The 26,498-nt window shown below is 47.1% G+C and overlaps 2 protein-coding genes across 2 annotated transcripts in view; one reads left to right on the forward strand and one right to left on the reverse strand.

Moving 5' to 3' along the window:
- FANCI (FA complementation group I) overlaps positions 1 to 1,228 on the reverse strand; it is a 63,017-nt gene extending 61,789 nt beyond the window's left edge. Inside the window, exon 1 of the mRNA XM_040257575.1 lies at positions 1,096 to 1,228. The gene's annotated coding sequence lies outside the window, so the exon portion shown is untranslated. The remainder of the gene's footprint in view (positions 1 to 1,095) is intronic.
- A 9,819-nt stretch (positions 1,229 to 11,047) lies between these two features.
- RLBP1 (retinaldehyde binding protein 1) lies at positions 11,048 to 26,175 on the forward strand. Its single transcript, XM_040257577.1, has 8 exons — positions 11,048 to 11,299; positions 14,114 to 14,203; positions 14,473 to 14,601; positions 16,554 to 16,758; positions 18,619 to 18,797; positions 22,964 to 23,122; positions 24,762 to 24,872; positions 25,189 to 26,175. The coding sequence occupies exons 2-8, from the start codon at positions 14,192 to 14,194 to the stop codon at positions 25,345 to 25,347; spliced, it is 954 nt and encodes a 317-aa protein (XP_040113511.1). The 5' UTR covers positions 11,048 to 11,299; positions 14,114 to 14,191; the 3' UTR covers positions 25,348 to 26,175.
- Positions 26,176 to 26,498: the final 323 nt, after the last annotated feature.

A 26,498-nucleotide genomic window follows, 5' to 3' on the forward strand; every position in this document is an offset into this window, starting at 1 on the left:
ATATAAAAATAAATACCTGTTGTTTCATCCCTTGCCCATCAATGTTTTTATTGTTAATTCCTAAAAATCCTTCAGGTCTCAGCTCAATCCTACACTCTTTTACAAGCTCAGTCTAACACTCCCCTATTACATTCTTTCAAGGCAACTGTAATCTCTCACCATCACCACACTTTTAACATTACACTTATTAGATTAAGAACTACATCTCCCACTCCATCACAAACTCCGGGAGGGCAGGGGGCCATCTCTGGTTTTGTTTATCACTGAATCTCCAAGACTTGGCACAGTATCTAGCTCGTAATAGGTGCCCAATAAATATTTGTGGGGAAAATGACATTGATCCTCACACCAGTCCTCTGAGGTTGGTGCTATTACTCCCAATTCAGATGAAGATCTTTTGGGATTCAGAGAAATTAAGGAACATCCCCCAAGGTTAGAAGGCTAGTAAGTTGCAAAAGTAGAACTGAAACCTAAGTCTGTCCAACTCCAGATCCCAAAACCCATGCTTTTACCTACTACTGGGGACTCTTACCTACGATTAGCCCCTCTATTAGGGGCTGAGTGGTAGTAGAGGATTCAGAAAAGGCATACCAACCAAAAGAGACGTCCAGCCCTAAAGGGAAGATGCTGAACTCCTTCTATTTCAGCAGGTACATTGCTAACTTAGTCCTAAAACCAGAATTGAGCTGCACACAGATAGGTGGCTGTTAAGTCCCTGTGCGGATAGCAGACTCCTTGTCAAGAGGCCCTGAGGTTAGTGAGGCACCGCGGAAGGGAGACGCCGCGGGTTTAGCACCCGGGCTTCTCGGAGAGCGAGAAGTGAACACAGAGAAACTACAAAACAAGGCAGCTGGGGATGGTCGCTGTGACCGAGCTACAAAGGCGAAACGGGTTTAGAGAAATGTCTCAGACGTAGGAGCTGAACGCTGAAGGAGAGGAAGAATTTAACCAGAGGCCAAGGGTGTAGGCCGCCCGAGGAGCGGGAAAAGCTAAAGGCCGCAACCGGAGACCCCAGGGCACAGACTCTTTCGGGCCAAGGAAAACGCCAGAACGCCATTCGGAAGGGGCGCCGTCCTATCCTCCCGGACCCGTTACCTCCCGGGAGCTGAGTCCCACGTCCCCTGCAACGCGCGAAGCTCCTCTAGCTGGTCACTTCCACCTCAACGCAGCCACGGAATTCCAAAAAACCCGCTCAACCTTCAGTTTCCGTCCTTCCGTTACCCTGAGCAACGGGTCCCGCCCCGCGCGGCTTATTTCCGGTACCCGGGAGCTCGTGCTTGGGGCGTACCATTAAGACGACTGGGGGGGGGGAGCTGTGGAATCCTGGGACGTTCCCACTCAAAGTCGTGACGGGGGGGCACAATATCTGAACGCTAATTCGGGACCTCAGAACGAGCAGGGGAAGTGAGGCTTGGGCATAGTCACCAGATGTCTTGACCAGTTAAGGCCTTCTTGTGTACTATTGGGGAAAGAGTCAGTGAGAGAGGCAATGAATCAAGTAATGGCTTGTTGCATGGAAGTGCCTGGAAGGCAGAGAAAGGCGTCCTACTCCTTGTGCCAGAGGAGGTGCCAGTTGCCTCTGTAAACGAAAAATAAATGTTGCGTGCAATTCCTGTTCTGCAGGAATCAAGTCTGTAGCCACTGCAGCCTCTGGTCTCAGTGTGCCTGAGGGGAAAACAGGAAACTTTCTGTGTTTGGAATGTACTGATCCTTAGATAGTGAAGATGCACATCTAAGGAATAATTTAAATGAACCTAGATTCTTGCATTCATTGGAAGGACTGATGCTGAAGTTGAAGTTCCAATACTTTGGCCACCTGTTACAAAGTACTGATTCACTGGAAAAGACCCTGATGCTGGGAAAGATTGAGGGCAAGAGAAGAAGGGAATAACAAAGGATGAAATGGTTGGATGGCATCTCTGACTCAATGGACGTGAGTTTGAGCAAACTCCAGAAGATATTGAAAGACAGGGAAGTCTGATGTACTGCAGTTCATGGGGTTGCAAAGAGTTGGTCGCGATTTAGCGACCCAACAAGATTCTTGCATCTTCCTACACATAGAAGAGCATTTAAGTCATTAACTTGAAATGGCTGGGGTTTTGTGTATGATCTGTTATCTTTTGATGTTCAATTTGATGGATGGATTTCCCACTCATCCATCCGCTGCAAAAAAATCTCATATATATCCTCCCTTAAGGGCTAGGCTGTTTCCTGGGTTATCGTTCTGTGTAAGGTCCCTGGATAAAACTTAACTCACTTTTAGGTTGTGTATTTTTCTTTCAGTTGACAGCCCTAAAATGTAAGTCCCATGTGGCTAGGGGGGTTATTGCATGCAAAACCTCAGCATTTAGCACAAAGTCTGAGCTACAGTCTATGAAGTTGCAAGAGTCAGACAAGACTTGCAACTAAGCCACCACCACTGGCAAAGCAGTAAATATTTGTAAAATAAACAACTGACAGTAGAACAAAGAGCAATGGAGGGGAGGTTTGAGAGCCTGTGTTAGGTTGAAGGGACAGCTTGTGCAAAGGGTCCAATGGCAACAAACAAGCCCCTGGCTGGCTCAGGAGATGCAGGTGTTTTGGATGGAGGTGGAAAAGCAGTCTTTTTCACATCAGGAGCAAGTGAGGAACAGCTCAAGGGGAAGGGCATTATTGTATTCACTTTGCAGAATGATATTTCTGGCAGGTGAGTGATGCAGAGATTATTCAAAAGAGATGATGGAGATGAGGAAGATTGAAGTCAGGATCCCCTTGCTGCTGCTGCTGCTAAGTCGCTTCAGTCGTGTCCGACTCTGTGTGACACCATAGATGGCAGCCCACCAGGCTCCCCCGTCCCTGGGATTCTCCAGGCAAGAACACTGGAGTGGGTTGCCATTTCCTTCTTCAATGCATGAAAGTGAAAAGTGAAAACGAAGTCGCACAGTCGTGTCCGACTCCTAGCGACCCCGTGGACTGCAGCCTACCAAGCTCCTCCGTCCATGGGATTTTCCAGGCAAGAGTACTGGAGTGGGTTGCCATCCCCTTAGGAGGCTCTAAATTGTCCTGAACAAAGGTGGTGGTGAGAAGAAGGGAATAACAAAGGATGAAATGGTTGGATGGCATCTCTGACTCAATGGACATGAGTTTGAGCAAACTCCAGAAGATATTGAAAGACAGGGAAGTCTGATGTACTCCCAGGCTTGGGAGAAGGTGGGAGGGGTTGAGGAATATTTAGGCTTGAGTGACAGGGGTGGAAGTGGGTGATACTGCCAATGAACTAACACACAGGGAAGGATGCAAGTTTGAGGGTGATAATGTGGCTTTTAGACTTGGACTTGCCAAGTGTGAGACCATGGGATGGCATTGGAAGGAATGCTAAGATGGGGGGTATTCAGTCTGGAGACTGACTCCCAGTCCCCAGGGGTGGAATGGATCTACTTGGCCAGTTCTGGAAGAAATATAGCTGCTGGAAGAGAACAGTGCCTCTCAGCTGTCTACTACTTGCTCACAGCCCTTCGTAAGTACTTTATTACTTCTACCATACCCCTGGCCCAGTGTTGAGCTGTGATGTGTGGCTAAAGAGGGCTTCCCTGGTGGCTCAAACAGTTAAGAACTCACCTACAATGCAGGGGACCTGGGTTTGATTCCTGGGTTGGGAAGATCCCTGGAGAAGGGAATGGCAACCCATGCCAGTATTCTTGCCTGGAGAATCCCATGGAAAGAGGAACCTGGCAGGCTACAGTCTGTGGAGTTGCAAAGAGTCAGACACAACTGAGCGACTAAACACAAACACACGTGGCTAAAGCATAGCAGCTGAGTTGGAAGATTATTCCTGAGGGGACTCCTTTAGCTTTCCAAGGAAGAGAATTTACCTTGTGTCCTCCCCACAAAACCACCCTTCCAGGATGCTTCTAGGGAAGGGCCAGTAGCCATGAATTTGTGTGTCTGTGTAGCTCAAACAGGCTCGTTTTCAGCTTCTGTTTTTGCATTCCCAGGTGCACTCGCTGCATTGCCTGTTTAAGTATTTACCTACTGGCATTGACAACTAGAGGGGCTTGCCTCCTCTTTTTGCATGAACGTATCATCTGTATTTCCTATTAGTGCTCATGGGTGTTATGTATGCAAAGGACAAGAACAGACTTAGACTCATGACAGTTTTCTACGCCGGTGCAAACTTCCTTACTAAGCAACAAATCTTACCCATCTGCTTCAACCGCCTAGACTCCATACACTGGGCAGCTAGGCATACACTGATTCTAGAAAATACAGCCAGTTAAAAACAGGTTTGCAACGTTGGAACTACATGTTTTGCAGACCTGGTTCATGTTTGGGTAATAATATTATAGCTGCTGCTATTTGCAGGGCTCCAGAGAAAAAGTACAAATGGAGGCCCCCTGTCATTTCCCACTCAGTTCTGCAGTGTAAGGGCTTTCATATGCCTGCACGTGGACTCAGTCTGAAAATCCACACCATGTCTCTCCCTGAAAGCTGCCCTTGGCTACCCTTGATTACCTTTGGGCCCAGGGCTGTACACACTAACAGGTCCACTCCGGGAAGGGTGAACTTAGGAAGAAATCTGTATAGACTGAGCTTAGAGATGTTTGGGAAGGTACCCCGAGCATGGTCTAAAGGAGGGTATGTGGGCTTCAGAGGATATACCCTTCAAGTTCCTAGGATTCATCATCATCAAAGAAGGGGGCCATTGAGGCACCACTAAGCCCAAGCACTCCAGTTGCCTGGGTTTAAGGATGACATTGCTTGAGGGAATAATCAAAGTAGCATGTAAAAAAAAAATTTTTTTTAGAAGAGGGAGCTTCCTTGGTAGCTCAGTGGTAAAGAATCCAACTGACAATGCAGGAGACGTGGGTTCCATCCCTGATCCTGGAAGATCCCACATGCCACAGAGCAACTAAGCCAGTGCACCAAAACATTTGGACACCCAAATGTCCACCAACAGATGAATGGATAAACAGAATTGGTATATCCATAAACTGGAATACTATTCAGCCTTAAAAAGGGAATGAAATCCTATCACATGCTCCCACATGGATGAACCTACAGGACATGTTAAGTGAAATAAGCCAGTCACAGAAAGACAAACTCTGTATGATTCTACTCATATGAGGCATCTAAAGGAGACAAACTCCAAGAAAGAGAAATTAGAATGGAAGGGGCTTCCCTGGCAGTCTGGTGGTTGGGACTCTGAGCTTCCACTGCAGGGAATGTGGGTTCAATTCCTGGTTGGGGACCTGAGATACCATGTGGTGCAGCACACACAAAAAGAAAGTAGACGGCGGTTGCCAGGGGCTGGGGAGAGGGGGGATTTGGGAGCTGTTTTTTTAATAGGTGTAGAGTTTCAGTTTTATAAGATGAAAAAGTTCTGAAGATCTGTTTCTCAACAATGTGAATGTACTTAACACTACTGAAGTGTATACTTAAAAATGGCCAAAGTTTGAAAAAGATATTACTATCTGGGAAGTTCAAAGGATTATTAAGAAGAACCAGCTGACTTCATTCTGAAGAAATTCTGATTTAGAAGGGCTTAAGTTCAGAGATTTAACAGCTCACTGTTTGTATTCCCAGTGTCTAGAGAAGTGGCACGTAGTGGGTGCTTCGGATATTTGTTAAATGGGTGCAAAGTTATGAACACATCCTTAGAAAAATAGGTTTTTTAATTATTTCAATGAAATAAATTTCAAAATAAAAATTTTGACTTAGGGACTTCCCTTGTGATCTCGTGCATGTGTACTCGCTTCAGCTGTGTCCAGCTCTGCAACCCCAGGGACCGTAGCCAGCCAGGCTCCTCTGTCCATGGAATTTTCTCAGCAAGAATACTTGAGTAGGTTGCCACGCTCTCCTCCAGGATATCTTCCTGACCCAGGGACTGAAAGCTTGTCTCCTGTATTGCAGGCAGATTCTTTACCACTGAGCCACCAGGGAAGTCCCTCTGGGGGTCTAGTGGTTAAGAACTCAGCTTGCAATACAACGGGCACAGGTTCAATCTCTGATCGGGGAACAAAGATCCTACAAGCCTTGCAGTGTGGCAAAAAAATAAAATAGAGTTACCATAAGATGAAGCAATCCCACTCCTGGGCATACATCCAGACAAAACTATAATTCAAAATGATACATGCACCCAAATGTTCATTGCAGCACTATTTATGATAGCCAAGACATAGAAGCAAAATAAATGTCCATCAACAGATGAATGGATAAAGAAGATGTGGTATGTACATATTATATGTACATATTAATACAGTGGAATATTAGCCATAAATAGAATGAAATTATGCCATTTGCAGCAACATGGATGAATTGAGAGATTATCATACCAAGTTAAATAAGCCAGGCAAAACCAAATATCATATGATATCACTTATATGTGAAATCTTAAAAAAAAGTTTCAAATGAACTTATTTACAAAACAGAAGTAGACCCACAGACATAGAAAACTAACTTACAGTTACCAAAGGGGAAAGAGGGAGGAAGGATAAATGAGGAGTTTGGGATTAACATAAACACACTACTATACATAAATAATCACCAAGGACCGACTGTAATAGCACAGGGAATATGCTCAACATTTTGTAATAACTTACAAAGGAAAAGAATTTGGAAAAGAAATGGCCTATATATGGCCTATATGGTGGCTCAGTGGTAAAGAATCCACCTGCCAACACAGGAGACACAAGTTCAATCCTTGGGTTGGGAAGATCTGTTGAAGAAGGAAATGGCAACCCACTCCAGTGTTCTTGCCTGGGAAATCCCATGGACAGAGGAGCCTGATGGGCTACAGTCCACGGGGTCACAAAAGAGCTGGACATGACTTCACGACTAAACAACAGCAATATATATATATATATATATATATCACTTTGCTTTACACCTGAAACTAATAGATTATAAATCAACTATTATTCAATTTGAAAAAAAAAGAAAAAGCCATTGTCACCAATCTCAAGGCTTCAACACAGCCAATCTTCCCTAATAAGTTTAACCATTTTTTTCTTCATGAAGATTATTTCAGAGTTTCCTATCGCCTCCTTTACGCTCAGCAGATGACCTGAACTTTATACCAAATCTTTAAACTCATGGTCATCAGCCCAAATTCTTCTCTTTGGCTTCTTGTAGTGATGGGAGAGTGTTAACCAAACTGGCCAAATCTAGTACTTCTGCTGGAGCACTGAATCCTTTTCTCTTCCATCTTCTCAGCAAGAAACTCACTCACTGCCATTTCCCGCTCTCTGAACTTGCGCATTGTTGTTGTTCAGTTGCTCAGTCATGTCTGTCTTTCCCGCCCCATGGACTGCAGCACACCAGGCTTCTCTGTTCTTCACTATCTCCCAGAGTTTGCTCAAACTCATCTTTAACCTCTCCCTTTCTATGGCTTCCTTCCTATAAACACTGCCATGACAAGATATCATAGACTGGGTGGCTTAAACAAGAGACATTTTTTTTTTTCTCTCACAGTTCTGGAGGCTGAAAACTTGAGATCAAGGGGCTAGCATGGTCAAGCTCTGGTGAGGACCCTCTTCCTGGCTTGCAGATGGCCAATTTCTCATTATGTGCTTGAGGCCTTTCTCCACGTATTCGCATGGAGAGAGAGAGAGCGAGCTTGGCCTAGGTCTCTTCCTTTTCTAAATAAAGGCATTAATCCCATGACAAGGATCCCACTGGCAAGATCTTATCTAAATCTAATCACCTGTCAGAGACCTGGCTCTTAATACCAACACGTCGAGGGTTGGGACTTCAATGTAAGAACCTGGTGGGAGACACAAACATCCAATCCATAGCAAATACTTGTGTGTTTTTCTTTAGTGGTGGGAGTTAAAACCAACCTGCCATCTGAAAGCACCACTTGGTCTTTCCCTGTATTGTGTTGCATACGTGTTCAGTCATGTCCGACTCTCTGAGACCCCATGGACTGTACCAGGCTCCTCTGTTCATGGAATTTTCCTGGTAAGAATACTGGAGTGGGTTGCCATTTCCTACTCCAGGGGATCTTCCTGACCCAGGTATCAAACCCAAGTTGCCTGCAACTCCTGCATTGCAGGTGGATTCTTTACCGCTGAGCCGCCACATACTGTTAAACCTACTAATTTGAAAATAACTCTTTGAACAACATACTGGTTGATTTTACTCTTCTACTTCTCGTTACTTTCATCTCTGGCACCTCCTTCTCCTCCACTGCCACAGGGCAGACCCTCTTTCATGGGATGAATGAGCATGCCTCTTGGAAAAACTGGAGCTTTTTTTAAATAAAGATTTTAAAGTTTATTTTTAATTGAAAGATAAATGCTTTACAGAATTGTGCTGGTTTCTGCCAAACATCAACATGAATCAGCCATAGGTATACATATGTCCCCTCCCTCTTGAACCTCCCTCCCACCTCCCTTCCCATCCCACCCCTCTAGGTCTTTAGAGAGCCTGCTTTGAGTTCCCTGAGTCAAACTGCAAATACCCATTGGCTATCTGTTTTACATATGGTAATATATGTTTCCAAGTTACTCTCTACATACATCCCACCCTCTCTTCTTCCCCGTGTCCATAAATCTGTTCTCTATGTCTATGTCTAAGTACAGGAGCTTTTTATTATTTATTTTTAATTATTATTATTATTTTTTGGCTACACTATGCAGCGTGCAGGATCTTTAGTTCCCTGACCAGGGATTGAACCAGGGCCCACGGCAGTGGAAGCATGGAGTCTTAACCATTGGACCGCCAGGGAATTCTGTGGAGCTTTTTAGAGCACAAGGTGACTGCCAGTCCTCGTGGGTCAGCCCATACTAGTTGAGGGACTCTCATTACCACTGTGTAATTTTAAGGAAGATGTAGAATGTCCCTCAACCTGGGTTTTCCCACTTCTCAAAGCTGGGGGGGTTGAGGCCTGGCCACTCGCTGGGGGGTCCTCCTTGGCCCAGGGGAATTAGTACTGACAAAGAGAGAATGGCAATGACCAGACTCTTGTCCCCAGAAGCTGCTCCCCAGAAGAGGAGGCCACATCACCTTCCCCAGGAGCTGAGGGCAGGTGTGACTTCCCTGGGCCGTCACACAGTGTCACTCTCACTTCTGCAGAAGAGGGCAGCCTTATTCGATGAATAATGAGAGGGCGTTAGAGGAACCAGGACTTGACTCTTTTCCAGCTGTGTGGCTTTGGGCAGGTCCCCTCACCTCTCGGGATTCTGAGTTCCCTGTTCTGTGAAAAGGGGGGATTTACTCTCTACTTCACATTAGAAAGGACTGGATCAGATAATGCTGGTAAGGCCCCTGCTGCAGTACAGAATTGGGGCATGGCGAATGCAAGCCTCTCCCTCTGTGCCTCTAGCCTGGCAAAGAGAGCCAAGGAGCCCACAGGGTCTGCCAATGCAGCCTGCACAGAGCAGTGTCCCCACTCATACAGCGGCACCATTGTTCCAGCCAGAGAGGCTGGACTTGAACGTGACTCTGGGGAGTGGGGAGGGGCAGGGCAGAGGCACAGAAGGGCTGTGAGCAGAAGAATGCCACAGAAAGTTCTGCTCCTCACACAGGGCCTCGTGGCCTGTCAGCATCCTGAAAATCCCCACTCCGGTCAGGGCTGTGCCATCAACTCGAAAGTGTTCTTGGTAGAAAGGAATATTCCTCATGATGGAGTCCATCGCCCAGTTTGTTTGTTTGTTTTGTAATTTGTATTATTATTTTTGGCTGTACCATGTGGTGTGCAGGATCTTCGTTTCCCCTACAGTGGAGGTGTAGAGTCTGAGCCACTGGACTGCCAGGGAAGTTTCCATCATCCAGCTCTGACACAGCCTCTTCTGCGGTCTCTGGGCTTCCCGGGGGCTCAGTGGTAAAGAATCTGCCTGCCAATGCAACAGACTCAGTTTCGGTCCCTGGGTAGGGAAGAGGCCCTGGAGAAGGAAATGGCAATCCGCTCCAGGATTCTTGCCTGAAAAAATTCCATGGACAGAGGAGCCTGGTGGGCTACAGTCCGTGGGGTCGCAGAGTCGGACATGAACTGAACACGCATGCACGCTTCCGGAGTCTCTATGTTTCCTTCCCATAGGGCGGCTTGAGCTCTCACCACTGCCTCCTTCCATTATTGCCCTCACACTTTGTGAAGTGCCTGGGGGAAAAAAAAAATCCAAGGACGCATCTCTATCAGTTTGCTAAAGCTGCTGTAACAAAGTACTATAGACGGAGCGGCTTAAACAACAGAAATTCATTTTCTCACAATTCTGAAGGCTAGAAGTTTAAGGTCAAGATGTCAGCAGAGCTGGTTTCTTTTTTCTTCTCCTTCTTTTTGGTTATGCCACATGCGGCTTTTGGGATCTTAGTTCCTTGACTGGAAATGGAACCTGGGCCCTCACAGTGAAAGTGCAGAGTCCTAACCACTGGACTGCCAGGGAGTCCCCAGGGCTAGTTTCTTCTGAGACTTCTCTCCTTGACTCGTAGATGGCGCCTTCTTCCTGGGTCTTCACGCCGTCTTCCCTCTGTGTGTGTCAGCATCCACATTCCCTCTTCTTATAAGGACACCAGTGATTTGGATTAGGGCCCACCGTGATGACTTCATTTTTCCATAATTACCTCTTGTATCTCCAAATACAGTCCCTTTCTGAGATCCTGGGGGATAGGACTTCCTCTAATGATCTCTTCTTCTTTGAGGAGAAAACTGAGTCACTCAGCGGTGAAGTCACTTCTTGAAGCTAGAAGGTGCTGGATGGGGCAGTTTGGTTCCTAAGCAGGCTCTTATCACTGCACACCACTGCCTAGAAGTGGGTCAGCCTGGTCTTGTCCTTTCCCCACGAAGCCTTAACCAGTTACCTTCCCCACTGGGCCCTGCTCCCTGCCCTACCATGCCAGGCACTGCTGGGCTCAGGGAGAGGGTGACCAGCCCAGATTCTCTGCCACTGTCATTTCATCAATGATCACATTTCAATTTTCCCTCCGTCTCCAGCATGTCTTACCCTAGGGAGTGCTTCTCAGACCCCCTCTGCAATGAGAGAGAGGAAGGGGAGGAGAGAATGGGACTGACCCAGATCCCACCCCCACGGCCCGGCTTCCACATGGCTGAGCAGGAACTCCGGAGCAGTCGCACACAAAGGAGGGCTTTGAGGGAGCTCTAGCCAGGCCCAAGCTGAGCCCCTCTCCCCCTTGGTGCATCACTTGCCCCAATCTGGGCCTCCCTGTGAGCCTGATTTAAACGGAAACTGTGGGCCCTGAGAAGTTCCTTGTGACCCAATAATCCCAGCCTGCTGACTGGACCACGCCCCCAGCAGAGGCAACCTCCAGGCTCCTGGAGGACACAGGCACCAGGTGTCCCAAGGAGGAGCTGCTAACTTGTCAGGTAAGTCAGTAGCAGGGGCCTGGCTGGGCCAGGAAGCTCAGGATTAGGGTGAGGAGTTTGTGGTGGGGAGACCACATTCCAGGCTGCCCCCAAAACTGAAACCAACTGGCCATTCTTCAGGTTGAGTCCGACCAACCTGATAGCAGATTTAGCAAATAAAAATATAGGATCCCAGTTAAATGTGAATTTCAGATGAACCACAAATACTTTTTTAGTGTAAGTGTTTGTGTTGTCAGTCTTTGTAACCCCATGGACCATAGTCTGCCAGGCTCCTCTATCCATGGAATTTTTCAGACAAGAATACTGAAGTGGGCTGCCATTTCCTACTCCAGGGGACCTTTTCAACCCAGGGATTGAACCAGACTCTCTTGCATCTCATGCATTGGCAGGTGGATTCTTTACCACTGTGCCACCTGGGAAGCCCTTTTTAGTATAAGTATGTCCCAAATATTGTGTGGCACATACTTAAACACTTCATAACTTTTTTGTTCATCTGAAATTCATGTGTAATTGGACATTCTATATTTTATCTGGCAAGCCTAGATGGCAGGGAATAGCTTTGACATGAAGTGAGGGGTGGGTTTTTTTTCCATGTATATAACTCATAAATCAATAGTTTAAAATCACAGTTACTAGTTTAGACATATTTTATTTTTAATTTTTTGACCATGCACAGCATGTCAGATCTTAGTTCCCCAACCAGAGATCAAACCCACATCCCCTGCACGGGCAGCGCAGAGCCTTAATCACTGGACCGTCAGAGAAGTCCCCTGGGCATATTTTATTTTATTTTTTAAAACTCTTTTTATTTTGTATTGGGGCATAGTTAACTAACAATGTTGTGATAGTTTTAGTTGAACAGGGAAGGAACTCAGCTATACATATACTCGTATCCATTCTCCCCCCAATTCCGCCCCCATCCCTGGGCATATGTTAAAGAGTTGCTGTACTGACTTTAACCCTTCATTTCTAAGACCCTTGATCTTGTGATGATCTGCTTAACTCTCTGGGGGTGTCTAGTTACTGTCTCTCCCGTCTGAGCCTCTCGCTCAGGGAGTTCTATTAGCCTTGCCATTTCTGTTTCAGCAAAACCAAAGTGAGAGCACAGTCGCATTTCAGTCTATCTTATATCTCTTCCTGCATATTTGGAAGTCTATCTCTCAGAAAGTTGACTTCGATTTTATTCCTGTTGGTGGATTACAGCCCCCCAGAACTTCCCTGTTCTGCTGGGGCTGTGGAGTGGGACAGGCAGGAGATGGAAGATCCTCAGATACTCCCTGGAATCTTCTAAGCCTCTCTCTGCAAGCTGGGGTAATGATCAGGATGGTGCTAAGAAAGAGAAGGGGAACTATGTTTCAGAGCAAAACACTGTGCTAGGTACCCTACAGAACTTATATGATCTTCATTACTACTCTGTTTGGTAGGTGTGGCTATTATCCCCAATTTGCAGATGAGAAAACGGAGGATCTGAAAGGTTTTATTTGTCTAAAGTTACATGGTTGATAAATAACAAAGGCTGATTCAAACCTGGGTCTCTCTGACCCTAAAGTGTAGTTTTCTGTGACACCTGCTGTCCTAAGAGTTTGCCTGGAGATGTCTTGGCTCTAGGTGTAAAAAAAAAAAAAAAAAAAAGTCTTGGTGTCAGGCAGACATAGGTTCAAGTCCCACCTCTGCCACTAATCAACAGTGAACAGGTGACAGAACTGACCGAAGGGAACCTGGTCAGAGGCAGGAGTGGAATGGTAATGGGCCTGGGGATGTTTAGGTAGGAGAGGGGAAAATGTGAAAATAGAACTGTCTCCAAAAATACTCAGCGGGATGTCATGTGGGCAAAGGATGAAATTTTTTCTGCTGGCCTCCCACTGCTTCTGTGTACATTATTTAATAAAATCTTCATAACCTTCCACCTCCTCTTTATAGGGGACAACCCTGATTCAGGTTAGATCACATCACTTGCAAGTGGAAGAGACAGAATTTGAACCCAGATCTGACTTCTGCCACAACAGGCTGCCTCTTGGTGCTGATGGAAAGTAACAGCTTGGTCTTGAGTCCTGATCCCTGGCTATATCTGGCTGTGTGATCTTGGACAAATCACCTACTCTCCTGGGCCTGTTTCCTCTTATGTAAAATGGATATAATAATGCTGGCTCCCAGACAATGGATTTGAAAAGTGCATCACAAGGCACTGAACACACATCCAGTTATGGTTATATAACTAGCCATCATCCCTCCAGAGAGTGAATTCACTGGAATGAGGCCAATCTCTAGGCTGGGGAGTTTCTCAGGTGCCCCCTGGGACTGGAAAAAGAGGGACACAAATGGGAAGAGGGATTGCCTTATCCCACAGTGACCATGTAACCAAGAATGGAAGCCTGTTCTGGTTTCTCCCTGGCTGGGCCATCTCATTTTGAGAACTGAAGTTCGAGGTATATTTGTGTGTGCTCCTTCCTAGAGGGGTGTTTCCCAAAGCATAGCCCAAGAGCCACCTTATTCAGGACCACTGGGGGTGCCGGTTTTTTTTTTTTTTTTTTTTGACTGCGCCACATGGCAGGTGGGATCTTAGTTTCCCAACCAAGGATTGAACCCGGGTCCCCTGAACTGGAAGCGTGGAGTCTTAACCACTGGATCATGAGGGAAGTCCCTGGGGTGCTGCTTTAAAATACAGATGTCTGGTCCCCAATTCAGAGTCAAGCACAGGGCCGAGGCATCTGTATTCTTAGCAAATGCCTCCTGTTACTCTGATGCACTCAAAAGTCTGAGATTCATTGTTCTGAGACAATAACAGAAGAACTTCTCCATGTCTCCCCTAGAAAGGAGGCTGCCTTGAGAGGCCAGGACGGACGAAGTGGGCTCCTTCTTGGTCTGCATCACTCCCAGTCTTCCAGAGACAGCATGTCAGAGGGGGTGAGTACCCCTGTGCCCTGGGGCTCCCCTCTGTCCACCTTTCCTCCTTCCTTTTCTTCCTCCCTGTTTCTCCATTGTCTGCTCTCCTCAGGGTTATGGGCAGTCACCCTTCAAACCTCTCGGTGGTCCCTGACCCCACCTGCACGGGGGAAGTTCAACAGTGACCTTGGGCAAAAGCACTAGCTTGGGGTCTGAGCAGACCCATTTGGCTGGCTTGCTCAGGCTGATGGCGGCCTTTGCCTCTCTTTTCCTGGCTTCTCACTCCTCAGGCAGGCACGTTCCGCATGGTCCCTGAAGAGGAACAGGAGCTCCGTGCCCAACTGGAGAGGCTTACTACCAAAGACCATGGACCTGTCTTTGGCCCGTGCAGCCAGCTGCCCCGCCACACCTTGCAGAAGGTGAGGTGGCCTGGGGGTGTGTGAAGGGACAGGTAGGGAGGCAACAAGGGGGAATATATTGATTTATTTATTTGGCTGTGCTGGGTCTTAGTTGCAGCATGTGGGATCTTTAGTTGTGGTATGCAGTTGTTAGTCATGGTATGTGAGATCCAGTGCCCTGACCAGGGATCGAACCTGGGTTCCCTTCATTTGGAGTACCGAGTCTCAGCCACTGGACCATCATGGTAGTCCCAACATAAGGGAATACTGATAACATCCTCTCTCCTGTAGAAGGGGTCCAGTACCAGCCCTCCGGGTCTTTCTGGACCTAAAGGAGTGACTTGTTCTAGGGGCTATTCTGAAAGTCAGGGCCATGGTAGCAATTGGGTCGACCAGATGTCTAGGCCACCCTATTCTAAGACTATGGCATCAACAGCATTCCTTGAAACCAAGGCCGGGACCTAGGGCTTCTGGACCAGGGATCATCCTGGACTCAGACATGAGGAACCCTGATTTGCAATGGCCTTAAAGAGCATAGACACAACTGCTGCCCCCAACTGAATAGGAAAGGGCCCAAGTTCTAATATCACAATGACTTCCAACTTGTTGTGTGATCTTGAGCAAACTGCTTTCCCTCTTTGGGTCTTGCCTTCGGTATCTATGAAAGAAGGTTGTCGGACCAGTTCAGAGATGATCAGACTGTGGCAGAGCTGGCCTGGGGTTGAGCTGGCCCTTGGCTCCTGGCTTCCATCTCTGCTCCCTGGGCATCTGAAGGGAAAGTTGCTTCGAGTTCCCCCAGACCTACATTCGCCCCTCATGCCATCCAAGGAAAGAACAGCCCCTGGCATGCTAAGGATTTCTCCAGGCTCATCCAAGGGGAGGAATGTGAGGGAGAGGGAAGGCTGCCATCTGACTGGTATCTTTAATTTTTTTTGTTAATTAATGGTATCTTTAATTTTGAGAAGATCAGAAATGAACCTGGGATGCAGCACAGTGAAGCAGTTAACAGTTCAACCTGATCAGGAGTTTCAACTTCAACTCTTTTTACCTGGGTGACCTTGGGCAAGAATATCTCGACCTCTATGAGCCTCAATCTGCTCACTCTGAGAAATGGGGGATAAGAATACAACCTTCCTGTGATGGACTGTGGCCAAGATTTAAAAACATCATGTATTGGACTTCCCTGGTTGTCCAGGGGCTAAGACTCTGCCCTCCCAGTGCAGAGGAACCAAGTTCTATTCCCGGTCAAGGGAACTAGGATTTCAGATGCCCCAGCTAGGAGTTCGAATATGTGTGTGTCAGGCTCTCAGTCGTGTCCGACTCTTTGCAACCCCATGGCTCCTGCGGGCTGCAACTAAGACCCAGAGCAGAAAAATCAATACATTAAAAAAAAAAAAAAGTATCTACAGGACTTCAGTTCAGTTCAGTCGCTCAATCGTGTTGGACTCTTTGCGACCCCATGAATTGCAGCACACCAGGCCTCCCTGTCCATCACCAACTCCCGGAGTTCACTCAGACTCACATCCATCGAGTCAGTGATGCCATCCAGCCATCTCATCCTCTGTCGTACCCTTCTCCTCCTGCCCCCAATCCCTCCCACCATCAGAGTCTTTTCCAATGAGTCAGCTCTTCGCATGAGGTGGCCAAAGTACTGGAGTTTCAGCTTTAGCATCATTCCTTCCAAAGAACACCCAGGACTTAGCAGTTTGCTAATTCAGGGCTCCAGTAAGCCTAGGCTGTTGTGGTTAGAAATATTTAGACCTTTGGCCGTCTCCTGCAAACAAACCCAGGATGAGCAGTTTGACCTAATTTTCTCCAAATATAACGGACAGTCTGAGCTGCTGCCAGTGCTAATGCTGCTCTCGTGGGCAGAGGAGCGACGGCACTACCTGCCGTGCCCTCTGCCCGTCAGCCGGTCTGGCACCCAAACCACGCCTACCTGACTTTGTGCCTACACCCCGCCCCTGCTCCAGGCCAAGGACGAGCTGAATGAGAAGGAGGAGACCCGGGAGGAGGCAGTGCGGGAGCTACAGGAGCTGGTGCAGGCGGAGGCGGCCTCGGGGCAGGAGCTGGCCGTGGCCGTGGCGGAGAGGGTGCAGGGAAAAGACAGCGCCTTCTTCCTGCGCTTCATCCGCGCGCGCAAGTTCGACGTGGGGCGCGCCTACGAGCTGCTCAGAGGTGAGGCCCCAGGAAGGTTGCGGGGGTTGGGGAGTGGGAAGGGAAGGTCGTGAGGGTGGTGTGGACCCTCATCCAGGCACTGAGGAGACTGGCCACTCCACCTCCCTCCCATGCTCTATCAAGTGACTGTATCTGAGCCTCCTTCTCCTCATCTGTAAAATGGGTTTGTGAACTGAATAGTCTTGAGATCCTTTTCAGTTCAGACAAATGCGTGAGTCTGGCAGGACCAGATTTCTGGAGATCCGGCCCCTCTTTCCACTCTCAAAGAGCAGAACTTAGCCACCCAAACTGGGAGCCCAAGATGCGAGAGCTTCCTCTCCAACCCCTGCTCCCTCCTCGTCCCCACCGGCCCCTCCTAGGCTTTGGCTCTGGAGCGCTGCATGGAAGGTGGGTATGGGCCTGATTCCTCGCAGGTACTCAAACCTCACAAAGAGTGGAATCGAAGATGGTGCCTGCCCTGGGAGTGAGCCTGGAGGAGGGAACCTCCCTGGCCACGCCCACTGGATGGAGACCGGTGTCCTAAGGGAATCAAGTCTTTGGTGCTGTTGGAGGCAACGGTGTCTGAGCAGGAGCTCAGCAGCCTAATGATTCTCCTTCTTAAAAAATTTTTTTTTCGTTATTCCTTTTGGGTTTTTTTTTGGCTGTGGCATCTTAGTCCCCCCCCCACTCTAGATATCCACCAGTGCCCCCCTGCAGTGGGAGCCTAGAATCTTAACCACTGGACTGCCAGGAAAGTCCTTCTCCTAACTCCCTCCTTCCTTCTACAAATGTTAATTCACTGCTGCTCTGTGCCTACGGCTGTTTCAGGCCAAAGGATGCAGCCAAGAACAAAGTAGAATGTCCGCCCTCGTGGGCCTGATAGTCTACTGGTAGAAATAACAAACCAGACGATCAAAAATATACAGAGAAAAACAAGAGGTGGATATAAAGGGTTGAGGGGTTGAAGTTTTAGGTAAAATGATTAGGAAGGCTCTAGTGCAAAGGAAACTTTCAAAGAAAAACTAGAAAGAAGTGACATGCCCGAGGAGAGAACAATAAGGCAGAGTGTACAGCAAGGACAAACACTGGGTGGTGGGTGACTGGGGTGTTGAAGGAACAGCAAGGAGGTCAGTGGCTTTCCCTTGGCAAATGCCTCCCAAACTCCTCTCTGGGCTTGGCACCTCCAGGGTCTGGTGGAGGAGACAACCGCAGAGAAGAAGGGACCCATTCAGGATGGCTCAGGATGGGGTTGGTGGAAGTTCCGCTGAAATTAGAAGGGACCTCTGTGTCCTACCTGGGGTTTGGATTTTACCTGGGGGTCATTTCCCAACCCCTGCTCAGCTAACCCTGTGCCCAACTGAAACACCTGTGCTTCTACTCGTGGGAAAGAGAAAAATAACCAGTAGCAGCTGTCTTCTGACTTAGGATTATACCTTATGTTTGTACAGTTTACTGTACAATGGCATTCATACCTGGAAAAATTCATGCATTTTTTTCTCACTTTTTTTTTGTATTAGGATATAACCAATTAACAGCATTGTGATAGTTTCAGGTAGTCAGCAGAGCAACTCAGCCATCCTTCCCCCCAAACTCCTCTCCCATCCAGGCTGCCACACAACTTTGAGTACAGTTCCCTGTACTAGACTGTAGTGTACCTGGAATCTTGTTTGATTACCACAGCAACTTGGCGAGATAGGCTAGTATTATCCTCCTATCTTTTGGAGGGGAAACTTGGGGCACAGAGAGGTTGAGTACCCTGTCGGGTTATACATAGCATGTAGATGAGGAGCCAGGCAGGAGCCCGGGTCTCTGCATGCCCACCATGTGCCACCCCGGGAGGGGCTGGCTCCCTGAGGGGCCTCTCTGCTCCCCCTCTGCCAGGCTACGTGAACTTCCGGCTGCAGTACCCAGAGCTCTTCGACAGCCTGTCCCTGGAGGCCATCCGCTGCACCGTTGAGGCTGGCTACCCTGGTGTCCTCTCCACTCGGGACAAGTATGGCCGAGTAGTCATGCTCTTCAATATCGAGAACTGGGACTCTGAAGAAATCACCTTTGATGAGGTCAGTGGGGGATCGCCTGGTTCCCTGCCACCTTCTGGGTTGGGTTCCCTTCTCTAGATCTGGTCTCCATTGGAACCTCATTCCTGGCTCCCCGGGAGGCAAGGTTTGTGAGGGAATGTCTGGTAAACTCATGGCACCAAGCCCTTTCCAGGCAGGAAGAAAAATCCTTGGATGTGCCGTAGCAGCTAGAAAACCCAGCAGCTTTGCAGGCAGGGCCCACTGGCCAGTACATGGCTGCCCCCTGTATCCCTACCGAATGGGAGTGACAGTTGTGGGCCATGAGCTGGGACCAACCCTGCCAAATGCTGAAAGCTGAGAGCAACACAGAGAACAGGGCTTAGCGGACTGTGGACTGGGAGGGATTCTGGAAAGCATGGGTTCCAATCTGTTAAGCGCCTGAGTTCTTTGCATTTGTGTATGTGTGTGATTTCACTTGCCAAGCCCTTAAGAGAGCTGTCATAGTTGGGGATATAGGGGTCATCTGGGGAGAATGTTGGCATGTGCCACCAAGCCTTAAAGAAAATGTACAAACTTATTTTAGAAAATGCCATCTAGTTGTCGCAACAACGTGTATTTAAAAGTTCATCTTTCCCCCCAGTGACTTGAGACGCCATCTTTATCATATTCTGCATCTTCATAGGTACTTGGATCTTATTCTGGACTTTCTACTCTGTACCATTGGTCTGTCTTTTCATGCTCCACACTACTTTAATTATAGAGACAGTATCAGCTCAGTTTAGTTCAGTCACTCAGTCGTGTCCAACTCTTTGTGACCTCATGGACTGCAGCATGCCAGGCCTCTCTGTCCATCACCAGCTCCACGAGTTTGCTCAAACTCATGTCCATTGGGTCAGTGATGCCATCCAACCATCTTATCCTCTGTAGCCCCCTTCTCCTCCTGCCTTCAATTTTTCCCAGCATCAGGGTCTTTTCAAATGAGTCAGTTCTTCACATCAGGTGGCCAAAGTATTGGAGTTTCAGCTTCAACATCAGTCCTTTCAAAAAATATTTCGGACTGATTTCCTTTAGGACAGACTGGTTGGATCTCCTTGCAGTCCAAGAAACTCTCAAGAGTCTTCTCCAACACCATAGTTCAAAAGCATCAATTCTTTGGTGCTCAGCTTTTTTTTATAGTCCAACTTTCACATCCATACATGATTACTGGAAAAACCATAGCTTTGACTAGACGGACCTTTGTTGGCAAAGTAATGTCCCTGCTTTTTAATATGCTGTCTAGGTTGGTCATAACTTTTCTTCGAAGAAGCAAGCATCTTTTAATTTCATGGCTGCAGTCATCCTCTGCAGTGATTTTGGAGCCCCCCAAAATAAAGTCTGTCACTGTTTCCACTGTTTCCCCATCTATTTGCCATGAAGTGATGGGACCAGTGGATGAAGCACAAGCTGGAATCAAGATTCCAGGAGAAATATCCATAACCTCAGATATGCAGATAAAAGAGCCTCTTGATGAAAGTGAAAGAGGAGAGTGAAAAAGTTGGCTTAAAGCTCAACATTCAGAAAACGAAGATCATGGCATCTGGTCCCATCACTTCATGGCAAATAGATGGGGAAACAGTGGAAAGAGTGGCAGACTTTATTTTGGGGGGCTCCAAAATCACTGCAGATGGTGACTGCAGCCATGAAATTAAAAGACGCTTACTCCTTGGAAGAAAAGTTATGACCAGCCTAGACAGCACATTAAAAAGCAGAGACATTACCTTACCAACAAAGATCGATCTAGTCAAGGCTATGGTTTTTCCAGTATGGATTTTTCTAGTATGGGTTTTCCAGTATGGATGTATGGATGTGAAAGTTGGACTATAAAGAAAGCTGAGCACCAAAGAACTGATGCATTTGAACTGTGGTGTTGGAGAAGACTCTTGAGAGTCCCTTGGACTGCAAGGAGATCCAACAAGTCCATCCTAAAGGAGATCAGTCCTGAATGTTCACTGGAAGGACTGATGTTGAAGCTGAAACTCCAATACTTTAGTCATCTGATGCAAAGAACTGACTCATTTGAAAAGACCCTGATGCTAGGAAGGATTGAAGGCAGGAGGAAAAGGGAATGACAGAGGATAAGATGGTTGGATGGCATCACTGACTCAATGGACGTGAGTTTGGGTAAACTCCGGGAGTTGGTGATGGACAGGGAGGCCTGACATGCTGCAGTCCATGGGGTCACAAAGAGTTGGACACAACTGAGTGACTGAACTGAACTGATATGATGGGACCAGATGCCATGATCTTAGTTTTCTGAATGTTGAGCTTTAAGCTAGCTTTTTCACTCTCCTCTTTCACGTTCGTCAGGAGGTTCTTTAATTCTTCTTCACTTTCTGCCGTAAGGGTGGTATCATCTGCATATCTGAGGTTATTGATATTTCTCCTGGCAGTCTTGATTCCAGCTTGTGTTTCATGCAGCCCAGCATTTCTCATGATGTATTCCGCATATAAGTTAAATAAGCAGGGTGACAATATACAGCCTTGACGTACTCCTTTCCCTATTTGGAACCAGTCTGTTATTCCATGTCCAGTATAGAATCTGTTGGGATTAGGTCTGCCCTTAATGCTTCTCTTTTTCAGGTCTTTTCTAGCTATTCTTGCATGTTTACCTTCCCTAAAACAATTAGAATTAACTTGTTTAGTTCTAGGAGAAATGTCAGGAGATTTTTATTGGAGTAACATCAATATAAATAACAAACGAGGAGAATCAGTGTCAGTATGAATGCAACATCCATGGCCAGTGGCACCATCCACAGAAAGGGGGTGCCTTCCCTTTTATGAATACATTTTGAGCTTCCAGAAGTTTTTCAGTTTTCAATCCTTATGCACATTTGTCATTAAAGTATTTATTTTATTGTTTTTGCTATTAGTCGAACTTTCTCTGCCATTATATCTCCTAATTGGTTATTTTTTGCATCTATGAAGATTATTGTTTTTGTCTCTTAGTTTCATATCCTAGTAATTTTACTGAATTTTCCTGTAATTTATGTTAGTCATATACAGATTTCCTAAGAATGTTATCATAATATCTGTAATTAGAGGAAATTTTTCTTTTCCTTTTCTAGTTCTTATGCCCCTGAATAAAACAAAAACAAAACAAACCAACAACAAAAAGACGTGAACGCATTGGTCAATACTTCTTTGGTGGGGGAAGTAAGCATGCTTATTGTGTTCCTGATCCTACTAGGAATGCCTGTAGTCTCTGCTACTGAATAAGATATTGGTTTTAGGACTGAAACATACATGTATCTGTTAAGGAAGAGACTTACAAATATTTTTTTTCTGATTACATAAGTGATACCACTCATTTTAGAAAATACAAAAAAAAAAATCACAAATTTAAAATCATCCAGAATTCTACCATGCAGAGATTTCTACCACTGACATTCTTCCAAGTCTATTTTTTGGAGAAACCTAGAAACATACGTGCATGCAAATGCATACAGATGTACACATTTTTTCTTATAAACATGGACGTATTCTACAATAATATACCATGAATGGATATCTCTCTGTATCATTAGTCTTATATATCACTGTTCCAGAATACCCCATGGTGTGAATATACCATAATTTCACCAGTCCCTTATTGCTGGACATGTAGGTTGTTCCACTGTTACAATGGTATAAGGATAGACACTCTGGCATCTAACCATGGATATGACACTGAAGATTATTTGATTATTTTCTTGGGATACATTCAGAGAGGTGGACTGTCCCAGCTCCGAGCCTGTGACAGATTACCTCTAATTTGCTCACTGGTATAGCTCTTCCCTTAAGACCGTTCTTAAAATTTTCTTTCTTTTGGCTGTGCTGGGTCTTCACAGCTATGCAGGCTTTTCTCTAGTTGCAGAGAGCGGGGGCTACTTTCCAGTTGCAGCATGCAGGCTTCTCATTGCAGGGGCTTCTCTTGCTGTGGAGCACAGGGTCTAGGTGCATGGGCTTCAGTAGCTGTGGGTTCTAGCACTCAGACTTAGTAGTCATGGCGCAAGAGCTTAGTTGCTTTGTGGCAAGTGGGATCTTCCCAGACCAGGGATCAAACCCAAGTCTCCTGCATTGACAGGTGGATTCTTTACCACTGAACCACTAGGGAAGCCCTCCTCTTAGGACCTTGAGTCTTAGCTGTCCTTTTGGCTTGGATCTTACAGCCCATTCACTTTGTGCCCAAGATCTTGCAGGCATACTGCTTCATCCTGGAGAAGCTACTGGAGAATGAGGAGACTCAAATTAATGGCTTTTGCATCATTGAGAACTTCAAGGGCTTCACCATGCAGCAGGCTGCTGGACTTCGGCCTTCCGATCTCAGAAAGATGGTGGACATGCTCCAGGTGAGGCCTCAAACCTCTGTCCTGCAGGAGCCTGTCACAGGTGGGGAGACTGAGGCAGGGCCCGGTTTTCTGGTTAAATGATGCTGGATAATCACAACCCCAACCACAAACACTTCACGGTGATCCACAGTTTGCCACATATTCACATTCATCAGTTCATTTACTCTTTAAAAATATTCTCTCCCTGTTTTGCTGCTTCATTTTACAAACCTGGAAACCTAGGCTCAGAGATTTGAGTGACTTCTCAAGGTCACACAGCTATCAAGGGCAGAGGTGGGACTTGAACTACACCTTCTGACCTGGAATCCCATTCTCTGTCCCCTTTTGTCATGCTGTCTCCCTCTGCATGTGACTTTATCCTGAGAGCCAGCACTAACGCCCCATGACAACTCACTCCTATACACTGTTGTATCTGAAATCCTTTTTTAGAATGAAAACATTGACAGACTTTATTTTCTTGGGCTCCAAAATTGCTGCAGATGGTGACTGCAGCCATGAAATTAAAAGACACTTGCCTCTTGGAAGAAAAGCTATGACCAACCTAGACAGCATATTAAACAGCAGAGACATTACTTTGCCAACAAAGGTCCATCTAGTCAAAGCTATGTTTTTTCCGATAATCATGTATGGATGTGAGAGTTTGACTGTGAAGAAAGCTGAGCACCAAAGAATTGATGCATTTGAACTGTGGTGCTGGAGAAGACTCTTGAGAGTCCCTTGGACTGCAAGGAGAGCAAACCAGTCAGTCCTAAAGGAAATCAGTCCTGAATATTCATTGGAAGGACTGATGCTAAAGCTGAAGCTCCAATACTTTGGCCACCTGATGTGAAGAACTGACTTATTGGAAAAGACCCTGATACTGGGAAAGATTAAGGGCAAGAAGGGAAGGGGACGACAGAGGATGAGGTGGTTGGATGGCATCACCGACTTGATGGACACGAGTTTGAGCAAGCTCCAGGAGTTGGTGATGGACAGACAGGGAGGCCCAGCGTGCTGCAGTCCATGGGGTTGCAAAGAGTTGGACACGACTGAGTGACTGAACTGAACTAAACTGAATCTAATCTTAAATCTGCTTTGCCTTGGAAAGGAAAGATGGGAGGTAAGGGTCATGGGAGGGGATGGAGGACAATTGTTGTTCAGTCACTTAGTCATGTCCAGCTCTTTGTGACCCCACGGACTGCAGCTCGCCAGGCCTCCCTGTCCCTCACCATCTCCCCGAGATCATCCAAACTCATGTCCATCGAGTCAGCGACACCATCCAGGTATCTCATCCTCTGTCGTCCCCTTCTCCTCCTGCCTTCAATCTTTCCCAGCATCAGGGTCTTTTCCAATGAGTCGGCTCTGCGCGTCAGGGCAATAAGGCACGACAATAGTGTCCCTCTGGTCTATCACAGCTTGTAGTCTACTCAGCAGGCAAGTGGATTTGAAAAAACTTGGTCACCTAAAAGCCAAGCAAGGCTACCTTTCCATTTCCACTCCTCCTAATGACAGAGTCTTGTGCATCAGCAGGAAGAGGGTTGGGCTGCTTCTGGGGCATCCTTCTGTCCTGTGTCATGGGAAGGGGCAGTGTAGTGGGAAAGTGAGTGGGAACCTTTGAGGTCATGGGGCTGTGTGGTGGGGGTGCTGTCTGTCCCTGCAGGATTCCTTCCCAGCTCGGTTCAAAGCCATCCACTTCATCTACCAGCCTTGGTACTTCACCACCACCTACAACGTGGTCAAGCCCTTCTTGAAGAGCAAATTGCTCCAGAGGGTGAGTGCATAGCTGCACAGGGAAGGTGCCCACTGATCGTCTGGTGTGTGGGTGAGTGAGTGAATGGGCTTGTAGCAGGAAAGGGTTCAGGACACAAGAGGGATGAGGGTGGGGGAGGAGGGAACCCCACCTCCTCGGGCTCTGTATGAAGATTTGGAACTAAGTGGATCCCATGGACAGCACAGCAAGGGGGACTCTTGAGAAGGACGTCACCAGGCAGAGATGGCATGCGTGCCTTTGTCCTCCTGCCCCTCTTCTCCCCCAACCTCATCCTGGTATCCCCTTGCTCAGACCCATTTCCTCTGCTTCCTTGCAGGTATTTGTCCATGGAGAAGACCTCTCCAGCTTCTACCAGGAGTTTGACGAGGACATCCTGCCCTCTGACTTTGGGGGTACACTGCCCAAGTATGATGGCAAAGCCGTAGCTGAGCACCTCTTTGGTCCTCGGGACCAAACTGAGAACACAGCCTTCTGAGAACATCTCCTGCCATCTGACCTGTAGTTAGCATCCTTAGGCCTCTCCTCAACTGCCCTGGACCCAGAATGCTGTGAAAAAGGGCCTCCTGGGGTGACTGTGGTTTCTCTGAACCTTCCTAAGTTTGGGCAAACTCAGATGTCATTCTCCTCCCAAGCTGGGGGCCAATAAAAAAAAGCAGGGGAATTTCCTGAACATGAAAAAGTGAAGGTAGTTCTATTTCTACTGCCTCTGAAGTTTTAGGACACAGACTTGGTATGGGGTTGAGTTTCAAAGACTCTAATCAAGCTTCTGAATGATTTCCTTTGTAATAGAGTTTTACTGTTTAGGATCTGTGAAAATAGGCAAGGAGTCTGGTTTTAAAGGTCTCTTCCTCCCTAAAAATACAAAAAATAAAAGATAAAAGAGGAGTAAAGTAAAAGAGTTACTCAGCCCAAATGAGGAGGGATATGAGTCCAAAGGATCTGGCAAGTATAGTGACCTTAGTGGCTGGTAGGCAGGTTGAAAGGTTTTCCATGTTGAATTATGGGGTGGAAGCACTCTTGACATGGCTCCATTTTGGGGTGGTCGGGTCCTCCTCCTCTGATGTATGCAGTGATGGTCAGGAGCTTGGACCTCCTTCCAGGGTGGCAGTTGTGTCCCCCTCCTTCTGTCTGTGGAGTCCCTCCACCAAAGCTGTCGGTTCCAGACCCCTTGCCTCCACGGATGGTTTTGCTTAGATTTACAGATGGTGTCTTCTCTTAGCACTCTCCCAAGCCCTCAAGTTATATGGTGAAAGCTCTTCTTTGTCTGCAGTCTCACCCTACAGCAGTGAGCTTCTACTTTCAAGCTCTGCATATTTAGACAAGCATAAATGCTTTTCTTTCTGTGGAGCTGGCTTTCCTCAAAGCGTCTGGTGATTTCTGAGTGTGTGCTGGGCATGTTGAGCCCTCCTGGAGAAAGTCTGGCTTCTTCTGGGCATGGGGCTCAGAGGCACTGACTGATTCTTCTCCCAAGGTCCTGCACTGACTTTCCCACTCAGACAGACCCTTGTTCCTGTTATCCAGCTTGTGGTGTGACGGGTGAGGGTCGACTGGCCTGGCTGTTCTCACTGAGGTGCCTCAGTGCTCATCCCAAGATTGCCCTGCTCCTGTTCCTTCTGAGCACGAAAC

Source organism: Oryx dammah, unplaced genomic scaffold (genome assembly GCF_014754425.2).
Source record: "Oryx dammah isolate SB20612 unplaced genomic scaffold, SCBI_Odam_1.1 HiC_scaffold_16, whole genome shotgun sequence".
NCBI lineage: Eukaryota > Metazoa > Chordata > Mammalia > Artiodactyla > Bovidae > Oryx > Oryx dammah.